The sequence below is a fragment of the Notamacropus eugenii genome, chromosome 4 (assembly GCF_028372415.1).
Source record: "Notamacropus eugenii isolate mMacEug1 chromosome 4, mMacEug1.pri_v2, whole genome shotgun sequence".
NCBI classification, from domain to species: domain Eukaryota; kingdom Metazoa; phylum Chordata; class Mammalia; order Diprotodontia; family Macropodidae; genus Notamacropus; species Notamacropus eugenii.
The window spans coordinates 98440774-98461636 of NC_092875.1; the positions used below are offsets into that span (position 1 = coordinate 98440774).

Consider the following 20863-nt stretch of genomic DNA (forward strand, 5'->3'; position numbering starts at 1 on the left):
CTAATCTATTTCAAGAGATCTACTTTCTAACCCTGACTGGTCGTTGGGAAGTGATCTTGACAATCTCACTTTCCCTCTCTGTGCCTCAGTCTCTTACTCTGTAAAATTAGAGAGTTGGTCTAGATCAGAAAGTTAATCACCTTTTTGTGCCATGGACCCCTTTGGTAGTCTAGTAAAGCCTTTGAACTCCTCGGGGAAATGTTTTTTAATTACATAAAATAAAATACATAGGATCACCAAAGAAACCAATTCTTTTGAAATAAAAATGTATTTTTTCCTATCCATGTTCACAAAGCCCCTGAAATCTATTTATCGACACACTGGAGGTCTATGAATGCCAGGTTAAGAACCACTTATTTAATAATACCTAATTCCACAATTCGAGAATTCAGATCCCTCGAGTAAGTCAATCAGTATTTATTAAGTACCTAGTATGTGTCAGACACTGTGTTAAATGTTGGAAACAGAAAGGAAAAGTATAGTACCTGCATTTGGGGAGCTCACAGTCTAATAGAGGAGACAACATGAAACAATTATGTCCTAACAAGACAGGTGCAGGATAAATTGGAATTAATCAATAGAGAGATAGGAAAAACCTTCTTGTAGAAAGTGGGATTTTACCTGAGACTTGAAGGAATCTAGAGAAGCTCAGAGGCAGAGATAAGGAGGGGGATTCTAGACATGGAAGATAACCAGTGAAAATGCCCAGAGTGGAGAGATGAAGTGTCTTGTTACAGAAACATCAAGGAAGCTATTGGATGGCAGAATAGGTGAAGTAATGAAAATGCTAAGACAACTAAAAAGGCTAAGGGGACATGACAGGTTATAAAGGACACTGAATACCAAACAGAAGGCTTTATGTTTGATTCTGGAGGTGATAGGGAACCACAGGTAGTATTAAGGGGAAGGGGGAACATTGTGGGACCAGCATTTCAGGAAGATCACTTTGATAGCTGAGTGGAAAATGGAGTAGGGAGAGACTTTTAGCAGGAATTTAGCTACCATAGTATAGTAGTTGTTGAAGGGTTACCTGATGAGGGTTTGCATCAGAGTGGTGGGCAGTATCAGATAAGAGAAGTATCATCAAGGTAAAATTGACAGGCTTTGCCAACAAATTGGATATGGGTATTGAGAGAAACTGAAGATTTTGAGAGTGACACCTAGATTGGGAGCCTGGGTAATTGGGAGAGGATGATTGTGTCCTTAATTGGGAAGTTAATATTGAAGTTTTTGAGGAGAAAAATAATGAGTTCAGTTTCGGACATGCTAAATTTAAGATGTCTGTGAAACATCCATTTCGAGATGTCAGGCAGTTGGATATATGAGACTGGATGGAGGTCAGCAGAGAGGTTAGTACTGGAAAAAGAGATTTGAGAATCATCAGCATAGAGATGATAATTGAATCCATGGGAGCTGCTGAAATTACCAAGAGAAATCGTAAAGAGGAAGAAGAGAAAAAGGGCCAGACAGAGGCCTGTGGGACACCTATGATTAACAGGTCTGTTTGGATTCAGCAAAGGAGACCAAGAGTAGCCAGATAGGTAGTAGGAGAACGGGGGATGAGGAATGCCAACAAAATAAAGAGAGAAGAGAATATTAAGAAAAAGGTGGTGCTTGATAATAGCAAAAACTGCAAAAGATCAAGGAGTGTGAAGATTGAGGAAAACAATAGAGTGTGCAGTGGACTAGGGAAACAGAGGCAAAAATAAAGTAGTCATTCAAATATTTGATGGCTGTTCTAAGATTATTTTTTCTACTCTACCATTCTTTGTTCCATTTTTTTAAGACCTAACTCTAACATTCTGTGTTCTTGTAGTCTATGCTCTAATTTTTGTTGTAGAGTCATTTCAGTCGAGTTTGACTCTGTGACCTTATCTAGGGTTTTCTTGGCAAATTACTGGAGTGGTTTGCTATTTCTTTCTCTAGCTCCTCAGAAGAGGAACTGAGAAAAACAGTTAAGTGACTTGCCCAGGATCACACAGCTAGTGATGATCTAAGGGCAGAATTGAATTCAGGATGCTGAGTCTTACTGATTCCAGGTCCAGTGCTCTATCCACTATACATCTAGCTGCTCTCTACATTCTAAAGTCCTCTCCAAGTTTGCATTCTGTATTCTGTATTTCCTTCCGCATTCTGTATTTCCTTCTAACTGTAACATTCTATGATCCAAAATAAAGAAATTTGCCACTTCTCTAGGTTTGTTTAGATTATCTTCAAGAGGAGCAAAGGAGTGAGGCCTTGGGAAGATCAAATTGAATTTCCATTCACTTTTAGGTTAACTGTATTTAGAGATCACCTGGGATTCTGTTCTTGACACTCCCCCATTTCCATCCCTTAAGAAATTTCCTACAGTGACTCAGTGAATCCGCTCTATCCTATCATTGTGGACTTACAGGTTCCCATGCAGGGTTGATACCTAGGAATTTCGAGTGGGACAAAGGAACTGAGAAAGACTGTGGCATTTAATGTTTCAGGTTGCTTTTCATTAATTGTGGCTCTATTTTCTTTTCATCTACCAAGGATCTCAAGCACAATTTTGTGAATTTTATGCCTTTGGGTGTCCATATGCTAATATAAAATGCGACATGGATTTAAGAAAACAACATTGTATGAAACATACAGCATGTGTAATTGAATCACTTAACTTCACTCTCTTCATTGATCACATGGAGAATATCACCTCTACCTTGACAATACTACTAAGTTGTTAGTTGTAAGGCTAGAGATGATGGCTGATTTCTTTCCTAATCCCTCCAGCTGTTAATTCCTTCTTTCTCCACATTCCGTCTACTTTGACAATATCTCAAATGTATCTGTTTTTATGTTGTCTCTTCCTTTAGAATGTGAGTTCTTGAAGGACAGAGATTGGTTTTGTCTTTCTGGGTATCATCAACATTTTAACGTAGTGCCTGGCACAAAGTAAGAGCTTAATAAAATTAGTGTTGACTGGCTATGTAACTTTGATGCATTTATTATTACTAATATTTAAAATAATTCAAATTTGAGCCATGATATAGAGGCAGTATCCAATATAGGAAGAACATTGGAGTGAGAATCAGAAGACCTGGAATTTCTGGCTCTGCCTTTAGTTAGCAGTATGATCTTGTCTATGTTATCAAATCTCTCTCAACTTCAATTTCCTCACCTGTAAAACAAAGTTTTTATTCTATTTCAGGGGTTTTTAATCTCTTTTTTTTGTGTGTTTTATGGGCTCCTTTGACAGTCTAATTTAGCCTATGGATTCCTCAGAATAATGCATCATAAAGTCTCAGCTAAAGTCCCATGTACCATAAGAATCTTTTCCTAGTCTTCCTTAATCTTAGTACGTTCTCTCTGAGACTAGCCAAAATTTACCGTGTGTGCGTGTGTGTGTGTGTGTGTGTGTGTGTGTGTGTGTGTGTGTGTGTGTGTGTGTAGAAGCTGGACCTATGATTTCATTGAAAGGTAAAACTCTTGAATAAGCAAATTCTTCCTACCAATGTAAATTAATACTTTCTCTAAAACCTATACATTCAAATATTTGCCAAATATATATAGTTGGTTGTACATTTTTGGTTTGCATGTTGTCTCCCCAGTAGAATCTCTCTTGAGAATAAGACCTTCTTTCTTTTTTCCTTTGTATCCCAAGTGTTTTCTACAATGCCTGCCATGTTACAGGTGCTTAATAAATATTACTTGACTGCCAGATTAATGTTTTTAAATCCTTTAATATTTTTAAATAAAATAAAATACATAAGATTATAAAGGAAACCCATTCTATTCAAATACAGTTATCGACATATATTTTATCAACATATATTTTTTAATATTTACAGACCCAAAGTTAAGTTCTCCTGGTCTACATAATCATTATGGCTTGTTCTAGCTCTAACGCTGTATGCATTTGACTTTCTTTTGAGTGAGGGAGGGCTGTGCAAGATCACCAGCCTCACTTCTCTTCAGGAGCCATCTGGATTCAGTTACCAGATATTCATCAAGATGACTTGAGATGGCCCAGAATGCAATGGAAGACCTTGACCCCTTTAGGCCAAGGCCTATTTGGTATTCACTCAGGGTGAGGTAATACCCATTCAGTGAATAGGCCTGTTTAAGATGTAGTCAGGTAGTCAGGGGATGGCCCCCTTTAATGATGCAAAGCAAAATAACTAAATCAGGCTGGGAGGGAAACAGCAATAGTTACTACTGATAATCACTGTAAAGCCAGGAGGGTCCAGAAACAGCCTTTAAGTGGAGGTTGGGCAGGGGTCTAGTGTGGTACAATCTAAGGACTCAGAGTGCAATAGATTTAAAGTTTTGGGGAAGGGAATGGAAGTGAAAGGAAGGGCAGGGAAGGGAAGGGAAGGGAGGATTTAGCTAGTAAACTCCAAGTTAACTAGGCATCCTCTGACCATTCAAATTTACCTTCCTTTGGATGGGAGAAGGAGGGGAGGGGGACACAGACAGAAGAGGAAGAGGTAAGTTACCTAGCTAGCTGGGTCCCCATACAGGCAGCTGGGTCTACTCATGGGTTGTTGTGTTAGTCCTTTGTTGTTGAAGGTGTCATGTCATCGTTTCTCTGATGGTCTTCTTCAGTAATGAAGGACGAACACAACAACAGCACTGTATTCCCTAATATCCTATGTTTTAAGGCCCTGGCAGCTATAACAACACAGTGTCCTTCCAGTCAGTATTTTAAAGCCTCTTCTGCCTTCAACATTCTTTTGAGTAGATTGTAAAGGCTTCTCCTCTCCCTATTTGCTAATGATATGCCTCACCCATCACTTTTAGAGATATTTACAGTGGAGTACATCTCATTATAACAATTTTTGCTCATGAAAAACATATCCATTTGAACCAGAGCCTACACCCCTAGGTCCAGTACCCTGACAAAAGAGGGTTTTTGCTGGAACACGAATGCCATTGGAGTTTCAGTGGTTGTACTGAAGGCAGCAGATACATAATCATCCAGATGAACATTCCCACCTTTCTTTCCTAGGCTGCTTATTAATGCTGCAGCAAACATCCAAAGGCATCATTTTCCCTGGTTATGGTGTGATTTCAAACCCCTTTATCATCAATATTACCAACTGGCTAGACTCAACATGATTACAGTGTGTTATGAGGACATATTTGCTCTGGCAAAATAGAGATCATTTATATTGTAGAATATTTTAGATTGGAAACAGTACTTTCCCATCCATTATTCCATTTTGATACTCAAAGCAACCTTGATGGGGAAATGGGGTCAAAAATAATTATCTCCCTTTGATACATATGAGGACCAGATAAGGGAAATAACTTATACCTTCCATATAACCTAGACCCAGAAGGGACATTAGATCTAGTCCAACACACTCATTTTACAGAGAAAGAACTAAGATCCCAGTTGATGCAGCTAGCAAGTAGATAGTAGGACCAAGACCTTCACCTCATGTATCTTCCAACCTGGAAGTCAGGAAGACCCGAGTTCAAATTCTGTCTCAGAAATGCACTAGCTGAGTAACCTTGGCCAGTTCCTTCTTATGTAAAATGAAGCATTTGCCTTGGAGGGTCTTTAACATCCCTTCCAGCTCTATGTATTACCCCTAACTCCAAATACAACGTTCTTTCAACTGCATTGTGCGGCTTCATCATTTCCCCTTGGGTATGTTTTGTTTATTCAGTGGAATTATAAGATTTATATTAGCTATTTGTACTTTACATATGCAATTTCATGAAATTGTGACAATTATTCTGTCATGTAGATGGTGCAAGTAGGTAGTATTTATCTCTATTTTACAGGTGAGGGAACTGAGTCCTACAGAGATTACATTACTAAATAAGAATTATTACTATTTATATAGTGACTAGTCCATGCCAAGCATTGTGCTAACAGCTTGATTCTCATGGTAACCCCAAGAAGTTGGTGTGTCATTATCTCCATTTTATATTAAGGAAATTGAGGCAAATAGAAGTTGAGTTACTTGCCCGGGATCACACAGCTAATAAGTATCTGAGACTGAATTTCAGTCTTCTTGACTCCAAGTTCAACACTCTCTCCACTGCCACACCCAGCTTCCTGGTAACACAACTAGTAGGAAATAAACATTTGGATTCTACATCTTGTCCTCCACTGCCTATGGCACACTGTCTCTCAAGTTACTTAAGATCAAAGACTATATGATTTTCTTACATCTTTTACAAACTCATCATAATATTGGGCACATAATAGGCACTTCATAAATGTTTTTTATCCCTCTTGACTTTTGAAATAAACCACTCAGATCTTTGGGACAGCGTCTTGTAGAGAAGAGTTAGTGGACAAATGTAGACTGTCTTCAGGTCTTTGATTCCTACAATAGATTATAAACTCCTTGAAAGCATGGCATATTCCATGTTTGTCTCAGTACTCCTAGAACTTAGAACAGTACCTAGAGCATAGTTTCCATTTACTGACTCATGACTTGATTTGAAGTTTTCTTGATGAGGGTGCTATAAAGAAGATTTTGGTCAGGTACAAGGTAGATAATCTAGCTTCGGAGATTCTTTTCACCACCTAGATTATATTCCTCTAGGGTGTCCTAGGGACTCAAAAGACAGATTGATTATCTGTAACTCAGAGTTTTATTTACTGCCAAAATTGGCATAGAATGGTAGAGGCATGCGTTAAAACTCTGCCACTTACCATAAGACTTTGGGAATGCAGATTTACCATTTAACTGCTCTAGACCTCACTTCTTTATTTGTGAAATGATAAGGTTGGATTATATTACCTTCAAGGTCCCTTCTAGCTCTAAATCTACTATCGCGTGACCTGAAGTGGGGAGAACCTGATTCTTCATGGGGAATTTTGGGATTTAGATCCCTTGCATTAATGTTATTATGACTGAATATAATTCTGATTAACATAGTGATCAACCATGACTCCAAAACACCAGTAATGAAACATGCTATGCCCCGACTAACTTAGTGGTGGACTTATGGTGCCATTTGAACCACACACATTTTTGGACATGATGAATTCAGTAATTGATTTGCTTGATTGTGCATATTTGTTGCAAGGGTTTTGTCTTTTTTTTCTCAAGGGGATGATAGAAAATAAATATTTTATTAATTGATAAAATAATTTAATTTAAAATAGTGATTGAATATTATTTTTCATCTTTTTTTATCCTAGGGCTCCTTGGGGTTAACTGGTCCCCCAGGGAGGGAAGGAGCCAAAGGTGTCCGGGTAAGTTTCATGGGGTTCTATATTAGACTTCATGATCTTTGAGTCCCCTTGAATTTATGACTCCAAAGTCATATCTAATCTAACAGGTCTAATAATCTGTAATTCTGAGATTTTTGGTGTCAAGGCCCAGAATTCAAATCTCATCTTTGATGTATGACCTTAGGAAAGTCATTTAAACTCTCTGGGTCTCAATTCCCTCATCTACAAAAAGAGCATTTAACTAGATGGTTTGTTTTCCAGCTCTGGACCTATGATCCTTTAATAATATTCTAAAATTCTATGGGTCTAAGATCATTTTACAAAACCCAAGTTTCCATGAGTCTTAGATTCTGCAAGCTTGAATTCTAGCTATTTTTGCAGCACATTTCATTAAGTACATTATGTGCATCAGGGCCAAGGGAAATGGAGAAAAATGAATTGTTATTGAGTGAAGCACATCGTAGGGAAGTAGTATAGCCATTTCTAGAGCAATAGAAGCCAACAGCTAAAGGTTAATAGTCTACATACTCCTACTCCTATCTAGAGCACAGAGTGGTGTGTGACTTCCCTTGGATTAAATGTGCAAAGATCCTCTTGGTATCAGTCTTCTAAGTGAGGAGAGGAAAAAGGCCTATGACCTGAAGACTTCCCTAGGGATTAAGGCAGGATGTCGTCCAGGCTGTGGGGTAGACATGAGACTTTGTAGGAGCTGGAGAGGAAGGGAAGAGTCTCTGATTGGAGATTTACTCTTTCCTCTGATTACAGGATGATTTGGGTTATAAGGAAAGGAAAAAGCTGGGAAGCCACCGTCATTTTGCCAGACAACTGTGGCTTGTCAGCTCAGAGAGTTAGAGCAGCAGTGATAATGAGGCTGAGGTCATCCACTCTTTCCCCATAGGGGCCAGTTAGCTTCTACCCAATTTGTGGCCATAGCCCAAGCTCCTAACCCTTTCTGGCCTCTCATAGTGAGAGGGTACTTGGACATGCAAACTCATTTTAATCCAGTGTAAGCCAAACATGGCAAATCTACTCAGAAACAAAATAACAATATGAGTCATCCCCAAAACAAACAGAAGATATTTTTAGATTTTGCCCCTGGTCTGCCTTATCCTCTCCAGTGTTATCCTCTTTAAGTACAGATGAGAGAGATTTAGTTAGTTTGGGTCCTTCCCAAACAATTAGGTTTGATATCAGAAAAAAAATTTCCTAAAAATTATAAGAGTGATAGACTCCAGGAAAAAGTAAAGATTCAAATTTCATCCTTGGACTCTAAATTCTTGTCTTCTTTCTACCAAATCACACTAATTCATGAGAAACGAAGATATTCCTAATACCCCAAGTTGTCTTTTAGCCCTCAGCTAGTTCTGACTCTTGTCTTTATGACTTTGGGCAGTGGCTTTAGCTTCCTTACTTACTCTAAATATCTTCATATGTAAAATGAATGGATTTGACCAGTGCTTCTCAAAATGTGGTACAAGGATCCCCTGGGGTCTTTGGGGTCAAAAGTATTTTTACAAGATGTTATTTACCTATTAAAATAGTCCTATGTTTTCCAGCCACATAATTGTGTGAGGCTGAATTGTCTTTATATCCTTCAACCAAAGCTACATATCGCAACTGCTTGATTGTAGGAGTAGATATAAAACTCTAGATATCTTTATTAAGCTTGTCATTAAAGAAATCTTCAAAAATATGTAAAATCATGCCACTTCTATTTTTATTTTGGGAAAATATTATTTTCATGAATATTTTTTATGTTAACATGCAAAGGGTTTATTTTTATTTTAATGAAATAATAAATATTTTAAGGTATCATTTAAAAAATTTCTAATACAGTAAATATCTATAGAAATAGACCATATAAATAAAAGTCTTCTAGGGTCATAAATTATTTTTAAGCAGGTAAAGATATTGTGAGACCAAAAAGTTTGAAAACTGGCTGGATTAAAATAATAATTTCCAGGGTTCCTTCTAGTACAAAAAAAAAATCTACGTTCAAGGATCCTTATAGCTTTCCTAGCTTATGTGATAAGTCAAACATTCTAATTTCTAACATGATATGTTTTATTGTTAGTATAGAAATATGTTTTATATGACTTCACATGTATAATCAATATCATGTCAATTTCCTTCTCAAGGAGTGGAGGCAGGATAGAAGAATTTGGAGCTCAAAAGTTTTAAAAAAAATGAATGCTAAAAACTTTTATGAATGTAATTGGGAAATATTTAATAAAATAAATTATATATGTACATACACACAGATATATGTATATACATTATATATGTATGTAATATATGTATGTATATATGTGTGTATATGTATGTATATATGTGTACATATATATGTATATTTAGAAAACATGCTATGTTTTAAGATCCTTTTCAGCTCTTAACAATCTATATTTTCAAGTATCTTCCAGTCCTAAGATCTAGGTTTCTGTGAAAATTTGTCTGAAATAGCAGACTTAGAAAGGAAATCTGAAGGTCCCTCTTTTCATGAATTGGAGACCATCATATTAGCTCAGGTTGTAGTAATGTTTTATTTTCATGCAGGGGGAGAAAGGGGAACCAGGAGAACCTGGATTACCTGGTGAGGTGGGTCTGAAGGTAAGCTTCTTTCTTTGTAACACATTATAATAGATTGTAACTTCCTTAAGGGGAAGAATTACTCTTTTTTTTTTGTCTTCCATACAGTAGGCATTTCATAAATGTATTGAACTGAATTATGGATATGCATTTCTAAAAACATACTTGCAAAAGTTCAGCTAGTCAGCTAGGTGAAATTGGCTTTGGATGAACTCATGAAAGATTCTATGATCCATAAGATGATAGTCTATTAGAGGAATAAAATGAAAATACTCATGTCTAGGAGTGCATTAGAGAGGTGCGAAGCAAAATGGCCTAAGAAATCTAAGGGGGAGGGTCATTACTGATCAAAAAGTCTAAATGGATGAGATGCCACATTAGGGTTGTATTTTAGAAGAATGTGTAGGGATAACGCAAGCAAAGGAAATAATATAGAATGTTGCAGTTATCATAGGGAGGAAAAGCAAAAAGATGGGAAGGTGTAAGGCCTGTCAGGGGATCAGTGAATTGTCCAGTATTCATTCATTTTAATATGTGAATGCAAACAGTATGAGATGATACAGTATGAGATGTATGGGCACCAGTTTATGGAGCCCCTGCAGTATCAGAATCTGAATGTGATTAAGTGAACAGTAAAAGGCTCCTAAAGATTTCTGAGCAGACATTTTTGAGTGGCATGTCCAAAACTCTGCATAAGGAAGATAATTTGAGCCGTAGTGTAAAGACTAGATTGGAGGTAAGGAGTAAGGAGAGACTGGATTTGAAATAGGAGTTGAATGCTGTGGTCCAGTTGAATAATAATGGGGGCCTGTACTAGGGTGGATACAGTGAGAATAGAAAGGAGGTAACAGATTAAAGAGCTGTTTTAAAGATGTATTTAGCAGGACCTAATAATTGTGTATGAAATGTGAGGGAAAGGGGAAAGCCTAAGGTAGCCTCAAGGCTACATGCATGACTGAATGGAGTTTCAGACCCACAAGAGGACATTTCAAAGGAAGAGAAGCCACTATGTAGGAAGAGGGTGAGAGTTATGTGCTGTGGCATTTGGATTTGCCACAGTTAGAAACCTTAGCAGGCAGCCCCTGGCAGAAGCAGATTCTGTCCAGCATTCCTTTCCTGCCTCAATTAAATGGCTTCCATAGAGACTATTCAAAGAGAAGACCATGCCTCAGCAATGTCCAGAATCATTCCAGGTTTGTCCTCAGGACTCACCCAGGATCTTGCTGACTGCAGAAGAAAGTGAGAATTGTAAGAAATTTCCGGAATTGCAGCCACTGTTTGACTTAGTCATGTATCATCAAAGTCTGGAGAACTAAGAGATGGGAGGGGAGGAGGAGGGTCCAGAAAGGTTACAGGTACCATTGCACTTGGCACAATCATAGTACTGGTGAGGTTACTTCTCTTTGTCTGTTTCTAAGGAAGCCCAGTCCTACCAGGACTTTCAGGTATGTGTATAAGACACTCCGTAGAGACAGCTTATGCGTTGTTTTTGCTTATAATTTCCCCACTCATGGAAAGTTGGTCACTTCCTGAATTGAAACTGATTTTATTGCTCTGGGAAGCCTAGCCTAGAGAAGAGGAGATATTGTAGGCTCATGGGGGTGGAGTTGATTGCTGTCAGAGAGATCCGAATTTGAATCCTGCCAGATACTAGCTTAGCAATTCTGGACAAGTCATTTAATCTCTGTCCATCTCAGTTTCTTCATCTGTAAAACTGAGGAGTTGGAGTTGATGGCCAGGTATAAATCTGCTCTTATGAAATCTCTTAACATTTATATCTCACTTGATCCTAACTACCTTGGGGGGGTGGTGGTCAACCAGGAATTATTATTCCCATCTTGCAGATAAAGTAACTGATACCAAGGAAGGGGAAGTGCTTGCCTTACCTAGCTTACTAGAATTATTTGAGGAAAGTACTTTTAAGACTTAATATGCTATAAAACTTGATTTTATATGAAGAGGCTTGGAGAGGACAATGGTTAACCCAGAGGAACATAGCAAAAGTTTCTATTGCACTTTTAGATTTATAAAGTCATTTTCCCAGTACATTCTATGAGAGCAGTAGTGCAAAGAATTATACCATCAGTTTAAAGATGAGCAAAATGAGATTCAGATCATTTAGTCAGTAGGTTAGAGGCCAAATTCAAAGCCACTTCTTCCCTCCTGAAGTTAAACAAGTCAAGAAGCACCAACTGTGTGCCTATCACTGGGCTAGACGCTAGAAATACAAGTACTAAGAATGAAATAATTTCTGATTGCAAGCTATAATGGATGAAAGGCCATTAGAGTTGTGTTTTAAAAGAATATGTCGGGATTCCATAAGCAAAGAAAGGAAATGAGATTGTTGCAGATTTATTGTAGAACAGTCTGAGTAAAAGCTTAAACGTGGGAAAGTGTAAAGTCTGTTAGGAACTGGTGAATTGTCCAGGAGCTCACTTTCTAATAGAGGAAGAAAAAATGTATATGTGTGTACAACATATCCATAATTTTGTAACATATTCATAAGGTGAATAAATACAAATAAAAACAAATTAGCTAATTACAAGGTAGTTTAGGAAGGAATACAATTGCATTTTTGGGATGAGGAAAAGCTTCATGCAGAAGATGGTGATTAAACTTCATCTTAAAGAAAGAGAGGGACTCTATGAGGCAGCATTAAAAAGGGAATGAATTACATGAATGTGGAATGGCCATTGCAAAGGCATGGAGATGAGAGACAGAATACCATGGATAGGAGGAAGAGAGAGAAAGACAAAATGACTAGATCACTCAGCACAGAAAAGGGAACAGTGCTCAGTGAAGTTGGAAAGATAGACTGGGGCCAGGTTGCATGGGCTTTGCAAACTAATCAGGAGAATTTATATTTTATCCTAAAACCAGAAGGAAAGCATTATAAATGGTTGAGTAGGGAAGTTACTTGGTCAGACCTGCGTTTAAGGAGAATTATTTTGGTAGTGGTATAGAGGAAGGACCAGAGTAGTGAGAGACTTGAAACAGGGAGACCAATTAGGAGTTTACTGAAATAATCTAGGTGAGAGGTGATGAGGGCTTGAACTAAGGTGACATCTCTGTGGGTGGAGAAAAGGGGTCAGATGTGAGTGATGTTGTAAAGTGAGAAGCTGAAAGATTTTGGCAACAAATTGGATATATAGCATGAGGTAGAATAAAGATTCCAGAATAATGCCAACGTTAGAAACTTGAGAGACTGGAATGGTGGTGGTGCCTTTGATAGAAATAGGGAAGGCTGGGAGAAAAGATAATGAATTCCGTTTTAGACATCTGGAGTTTAAGATTGTTTTGACATATATAAGTAATTGGTTATGTAAGAATAAAAGTACAGGAGAGAAACTAAGGCTGTCTTTCTATCTATCTATCCATCCATCCATCCATCCATATCCATCTACCCATCACTATCTGTCCATCAAGATATCTATATATCCATCCATGTATCCCTCTATTATCTATCCACCCATCATCTATCCATCCGTCCATCTATCCATCTATCTATCTATCTGTCTAATAAAACATATTTGTTTTATTTGCCTTCTTCACAAAGACGATAATTAAACTCAGGAACTGATGCAGTTGCCAAGATATAGAGTATATAGAGAGAAGACGTTAGGACAGAACCTTGAGGAATATCAGTAGTGAATGGACCTGGTATGATATGAGTGAATAAGTCAAGTCAACAAGCATTGATTAAGTGATTACATGTGCCAGGCTTTAAGCTAAGTGCCAGGGATACAAGAAGGGCAGCCCCTGTTCACAGGAAGCTTTTCTTCTAATGGGGCATGAAGGCAGATAAAGAGGACTGAAAAGTAGGAGGCTGAGGGGAGTACCAACATGGGGGAATGATTACAAAAGCTTGATAATGAAGGATGGTTGGAAATTGTGCCTAGAAATAGAAGTTCTAGAACAACTCACCAGTGAGAGAATGGGGCTATAGAAGCAGAGGGAGAAGGTATCTGAAAGGCAGTAAAGGTGACTAGGCTAAGACAGGTAGGAGAAGAACCATAAAGTAGTATCATGGAAACCCTGGAAATGAGAGACCATTTTATTTTTATCCAAGACAATTTATTTTCATTTATATTGCTGTCTCAAATATAATGAAATTTTAGATGTGGTGGGTACTCCTGGGTTGGGCTGACATGTTTAGAAATGATATTGTCCCGGTTGCCTCTTACATCATCCCATATATTTCCTTTTGTGTCAGGGTAGCTTCAATCACCTTTTATTACATGACAGCTCTTAGTTTGATCACACAATCTCTGCTTCCCTTGATTCCTCTCATGATGGTTGTTGGGTTTTTTTTAGTTGCCATTGCTTTTATTTTCTTGATGTTTATTCCTCTTCACTATTTTTGAAAATGCCTTTCCAGGGACCCATGGGGCCTCCAGGACAACCAGGGCTTCCTGGGCAGATTGGAATTCCTGTAAGTAATGGTACTATCCAGAGAATAAATTTTCCCTTTTGGAAATGTTTCTGCTTAATTGAATCCTTCTAGAAGGTGACTGAGCAGTGCAGGGGGAACCTTTCAAGCCTCTGTTTATACTCATACAGAGTCTAATCCCAGCTAAACCATTGGTTAGCTCTAGTACAACAACAAAAGCACAATGAAGTGACCAACTCCTAGATCTAAAACTGGAGGAGACCTCAGGGTTCATCTAGTTCAAACCTCTCACTTTAGAGATGAGGAAACTGAGACCGGAACAGTGAGATGATTTACCTAAGCTTGTACAACAGTACCAGACCTAGTATTCAAATATAGTCCCTGCAGCTCCAAGTTAAACTATCTTTTCACTGTCTTACTCCCTTGAATCTTGCAAGTTTGAAAGAGCTGTAGATCTGAAACTACTAACCCTGGGGTCAAATCCTGGATCTGTCACTCACTAGTCACATAACATAAGGTAAGTCACATTCTCAGTTCCTCAGTTTCTGTACTTCTAAAACCAAGGTTTTATAGTATGGAGTCTCTAAGATCCCAGCTAAGACTTTTGTTAAATAAAGGTTAATGTACCACCATTCATAAAGGAAGTTTGTCTTACAACAGGAGACTACATTTTGACAAAAGAGATTATTAAAAAGGGGATTTTAGGTATCCAACCATAGTGGAGGATGCACTTATTTATTTATCTATTTGTCCATCTATCTATCTGTCTATCTACCTGTCGATCTCTGGGCAGGTCAGTTAACCCTATTTGCCTCCATTTCCTCATCTGTAAAATGAGCTGGAGAAGGAAATGGCAAACTACTCCATTATCTTTGCCAAAAAAAAACCCAAACCCAAATGGAATTGTGGAGTTGGACACAACTGAAACAACTGAAAAACGACATTTTATAGATGATGAAACTGAGGGTCAGAGAATTAAAATGAATTATCCATGGTCATTCAGTATGAATGTCAGAGACAGTTTTTGCCCCAACTCTCTGGATTTGAAATCCCATACTCTTACCACTTAAAGACTTTCAATCATGGGGAACTCAGTATCTCATGAGGGAGTCCATAAAATTTTAGAGCAGTTCTCATTTTTAGAAAGTTTTTCATTATTTTGAGTTGAAATCTTCTTTACAATTTTCCCCCTGTAGTTGTTTCCACTTCTTCCTTATAAGCCTATGTGAACTCTTTTCTACTTTTTATTTTAATTAATGCTAAAGTGAACTGAATCCCTGATTTCACTGTTACAGGGAATTTTCAATAATGGTATTCCCTCTATCAATACAAATCAACAACTGATACGAAACATACAGTTTTTGCAAGTGGACGGGAACACTTGAATGTTGAGTGACTTGCTCAGTATCCCATAACCCAAGCCTAGAATACAAATCTTCTTGACTCAAAGGTCAGCTCTGAATTACAACATCCTCTATATGAAGATAGCTTCCAAATCTGTGAATCTAGGCTGGAACTCACTCCCTAGACTTATATGTCTTCTCTATATCTCCAAAAGAAGCTGGAAGTCCAAAGAACTAGGCTGTAGAACTTATCCTATCACTAACTAGCTCTATGTCCAATGAACGAGTCATACATTTTTACTCAATCTTCATTTTCCTGTCTGTAGAATGATGGGTTGAGAGAAGATGATCTTTTAGGTCTCTTTCAGCTGTAATGTCTCTGTAGTTTGCAGGTTGAGAGGTCGTCAGTACCACTGAAGACAGTGTCCTCTGCATGTGGTTTGGACCAGAACAGACAAATGATGAGTACAGGAATATAATTGAAAATATATATGATTTCCTTTCTTTGTTTGTTTGTCAGGGTCTCCAAGGAGAGCGAGGAGAGAGGGGGCCTCGAGGAGATAAGGTATTTAGCATACTCTTTAATCCATACAGTATTTAGGATATAATCAAGGAAATACAGTTCCTGATGACCGTCTTCTGTATGCGTGTTACCACATGCATGTACATGAACATGAGTATGTGAGTATATGCAACTACATTTGAGCATTCTTGTGCATGTATCACCATGTTTTGGTTCATCAGTATATGTAAGCATATTTGTGTTTATATGAGCACATAGCTATCTACTTATAGATATAGATACATATTTAACTCTCTTTAGTACTTTTTAAAAAAATATAAAATGTCGGTAGTATTGAGATTGATATGTAACCTCTGCAGCAAAGAAAAGTATGACCTGAAACAGTCTTTCTGTTTAGCCTAAGATGTTTATGAGAGAGCACTCGATACTAAGTCTGGAGAAATGAGTTTTTGTCCTGATTTGGGCCTTGGGACCTTGAGCAAGTCACTTTGTGCTGGACTTTACTTGTTGTTTTAAATCTAGAAAATGAATTTGTACTAAATTTTCTGTAAGCTCTCTTTGAGCTGTCACATTCTTAGTCCTGCAATTCAGGGTTGAGAACTGGAGACTTTTGCTGGAAAAGTCTCCTTATCACCCTCCAAAGATAAATGGTATAGTTTTCCAATTTAAAAGGCTTGGGGCAGGCTGTCTCTCCTCTGGTGACCGCCTATAATTGAAAGAATTCTAGTACTGGGTCTACTGTTTTGGAAGCAGAAAAAAACAACAAAACATAAAAACAAATGAGCAAAAAAGGACTGAAAATTTAACCAGTATGTAGAGAAATTTTCTTAGACTTCCATTGAGCCTATACTATTTGTATTTCTGCAACAACCAAGTTACTCTTCCCTGGATTTCAAGTCCAGGCTAATCTCCTTCCTAGAAGGGAAAGTTAAGAAACTTGAAGAATGCCTCCTTTACTCTAGGTTAGGGGAAAATGAAGCATTCCTAAAGGAATCAAAAGCCAGGTTTCAGTGGCTGGGGGGATGGGGGCAGTTCTGGAAAGCAGATGGGGAGATTTGACCTTTGTTAGAATTCCATAGAATAGATATATGTTACACAGAGGAGGAAGAGAAGGAAAACAGATTTGAGACCCTTCCTGAAGAGGAGGGAGCTGGATGCTCTAAGGAGACAAAAGCAACTTGTCCAGCAAAGAATACTGTAGTAGAGAACCACAAAAGCTGTCAGCTATGCCATCATCCAGTAAGGGTCAGAGAAAGAATTAGAGAGGAGTAATGGTTTGCTGTGTGGCTAGGTGGCCCAGTGGATAGGGTACCAGTCAGGTATACCCATTTTCCTGAGTTCAAATCTAACCTCAGACACTTATTATCTCTGTGTCCTTGGGCAAGTCGCTTAACTTCCATTTGCCTCAGTTTCCTCATCTATAAAATGAACTGGAGAAGGAAATGGAAAAGCACTTCAATATCTTTGCCAAGAAAACCCCAAATGGGGTCATGGAAAGTCAGACATGATTGAAAAACAACTGAACCGAGAAAAGGATTTTTTTCTAGTCAAGGATATTGAAGCAGTTTTTGTTAACTCAGTAACAGTAATAGAGAAGAATTTCTGGTGTATGTATCAGAACAATAGCAGAGATATTTCTAAGACATTAAAATGGATGACTACTACCCACTTTTAATGTTTTATGTGGTCAGAAAGAAGACTGTCAGAAGAAACCTAAAATTTGTGCCAGTGACTATGAAGGGTCTTTAGGAGATCGAGAAGATGATAAGGACAAAAGTTATGCTTTACTCACTTTAAAACAAATGGATTTTTTTTTTGCCGTTGGAGGCAAAGGAATACAGAAGAGGAAAAAATAACTTGAGAAATGTACTGATATCTGAGAAGATGTGACTGAGAAGGGTACAAGGATTTCTGTACTATAGCTTACAATAATATAGTGCTAACAGAATCTTGACAACAGATAGAGTAAACTTAACAAAGGAGAGTAAAAATGTATTGCTGAGTGTTTGCAAATCTAGTTTAAGATGCTTTAAATAAGGTATTGGGGATGGAGGAAACTACGTGTGTGTGTGTGTGTGTGTGTGTGTGTGTGTGTATGTGTGTGTACCACAGTGTCTGGCACATAGTAGGCACTTAACAAATGTTTATTGGCTATCCCCCAAGATGGGACACTATAGGGAGTAACAGTAATGAAGGGAAAGGAATACAGTTCTAGTTGTGATAGCCAGAATTCAAAGGAGACATATCCACAGAAGAAGCTAGTATTAAAATCCATGACTTCACCTTAATCTACCCACCTCAGATTTAGGAAATAAGCATGAAGAATCAGAGATCTTAATTCAAGGAGTCAAATTTAAACTAATAGGTATCAGTGAGTCTTGATGGAATGAATGCCATGTCTAGACTATGGCTCTACTTAGGTATACCTTATTCAAAAGAAACGATAAATAAAAGGGAAGGGAAAGAAAAAGAATGAACATTCACATAATTTCTACTATGTGCCTTGCATTGTGCCAAGTACCTTGCAAATTTTAAAAGGCAAAAATATCATAAATGTTGAAAAAATACACTCATGTGAAGAAATTCAAAAGTAAGAGTTGGGGTAGTCATGGAGGAAAGGATTTGGGTTAAGATAAAGCTGAAGCGGTTTTGTCATCAAACTATATAGACTACCTGGACAGAATGAAGAGATAAGGGGCTTAGGAAACATCGTAAGCCCAGCACAGAGATATTAAACACACACATATACGCATATGCATATATGTGTGTGTGTATATATATACACACACACACACACACACATATATATATGCATATATATGTTAGAGATAAGGGACTTCAGTTAACCAAACATCTACTACAGCTCTCTCTTCCAAAAGAACAGCTAATAACTTCTTGACTTGCCTTAATGCTAATTATTCTTTTAAACATGAAGCATCAAACAAGGAAAAATTTGTTTTTGGATCTTATTCTCACTAGCATTAGAGGTGAAATTTGAACTTAGGTCTCCTGAATCTAAGAGAGAGAGAGAGAGAGAGAGAGAGAGAGAGAGATTACAATACTTTGGAGAAAGTAATAATTTTGGAATTGGAAGACCTGGGTTCTTATCTTCAAATTCAGCCTCTAACACCTAATAATTTATAAATTATTTAATATCCTAGAGCCTCAATTCCCCCATTTTTTTCAAAATAAGCACTATTCCACATGTATATGTGTATTTGTGTATCTCTTGCAAACTATATCCTCCATGTTTATACTAATTAAGTGCAATCTTAGGCCCTGCCCCAAAAGATCACTCTCTCAGGGGCCCAGGTAGTCAAGCTATTTTCTTGAGACCCCATTGAGAAAATGCTGGAGGCAAGATTCAAATCCTTATCTTCTAACTCTGTAGCCAACATTTTTTTTCCTAGCATTTCTTAATGAAGTCAAGCAAACCAATTCATATCCCCATTCCAAAGTCAAAGTTCCTCCCAAAGTTGCCCATTCCAAAAGAATTGGACCCAAACTTATTATCTTCCACAAATGAAGCTAATCCTCCAGGAAGCACCAAAAGTTTCATTCACACCCTCTATTAGTAGTACTGTGTTCTAGGCATTGTGATAAGTCCTGAGAATGCAAGGAAAGGCACAAACAAATTTCATCAATTATGGGATGTACAGACATGATTTACAAAGGGTATTGGAGTTAATTTCAAAAGGAAGAACCTATGTTAAGGAAGACTGGGAAAGTTTTATGGAAGGTAAAACTTGAGGGAAGCCAAGAGATGGAAATGTGGAAAGAGTTCCGAGCATGCAGGACAGCCAGTGAAAATATCAGGAGTAAGGAGCTAGGAATGCCATTCAAGGAAGAACACGGAAGAGAGAGTAGAGGGATTTGCCTTGGCAAAGAGAAAGGTCACCTCTTCATATGATATATGAGCAAGGAGGATGAGAGTCTAGAAGTGATCTGAGTGATATGAGATGAAGAGGAGAGAAGAGAGCCCTCTCTGCAAATAACTTTAGGTATTTTTTTGCAGTGAAATACAAGATATCTCAAAAGTCTTAGAATTTTTAAGTAATTAATATTTAAGGCTTTTGGAAAATCTTGTGTGAGATAGGCTTCTCCATTGAGAGGGTATCGTGAGGAGGGAGCTATAAGTGGTTTGAATAGAGCTCAAAAGGTTTGGAAAAGTCACATTAGGGAGGAGGGATAATAAATCCACTAGGCAGCTACAGAAGGATTGCCCTGCTGCAGTGAGGGCCCAGTTAAGCTTATGTAACACAGATTTACAGTGAACTTAGCCATCACAAGTCCCCCCAAAAGGCTCACCACTCTATAAGCTTATTAAGGAAATTAGGAAACATACTTTCCCAACTCACTATAATTATGTGTAAAGTGGAAATAGTGTATACACCTATACACATATATGTATATATTAATACATATATGTATACATGTATACATATGTGTGTATGCACACGTATATTTCACAGGATTGTTGGAAAGACAACATGTACATGGAGAAGTGTTCTATAAATATGATTATAATGTTCTAGGTACCACAGTTTTTCTTGGAATAAAAAAAAGATAAAACACAGCCCTACTCCTACCTGCCAAGGGATAATAATAGAAATTAGAGTGTGATCAGTGCATAGGAGAAAACAAGTCAATAGGAAGAGAGAATACTGTGCTCACAGGATTCTCAGGTTTGCAGTAGAGTTGGAAACTTAGTTGGATCTTAGAGAAACATAAAGCTTTCAGCAGTAGAGGGTTGGCTATTTTTGATGTGAGAGACACAGTAGGTAAAAAGGCAGAGAGGCAAGAGAGGGCAGGATGAGATCAGGCATCAGAGAGTTGGTTAATTTAGAAAATAG

General features: G+C 37.8%; 1 protein-coding gene across 1 annotated transcript in view; it reads left to right on the forward strand.

Annotated features, from left to right (window-relative positions):
- Positions 1–20863, forward strand: part of COL22A1 (collagen type XXII alpha 1 chain) — a 627027-nt gene that overhangs the window by 296716 nt on the left and 309448 nt on the right. The window contains exons 14-17 of the mRNA XM_072602989.1: positions 7136–7189; positions 9722–9775; positions 14133–14186; positions 16008–16052. Of these exons, the coding sequence (XP_072459090.1) occupies positions 7136–7189; positions 9722–9775; positions 14133–14186; positions 16008–16052 (207 nt within the window). The remainder of the gene's footprint in view (positions 1–7135; positions 7190–9721; positions 9776–14132; positions 14187–16007; positions 16053–20863) is intronic.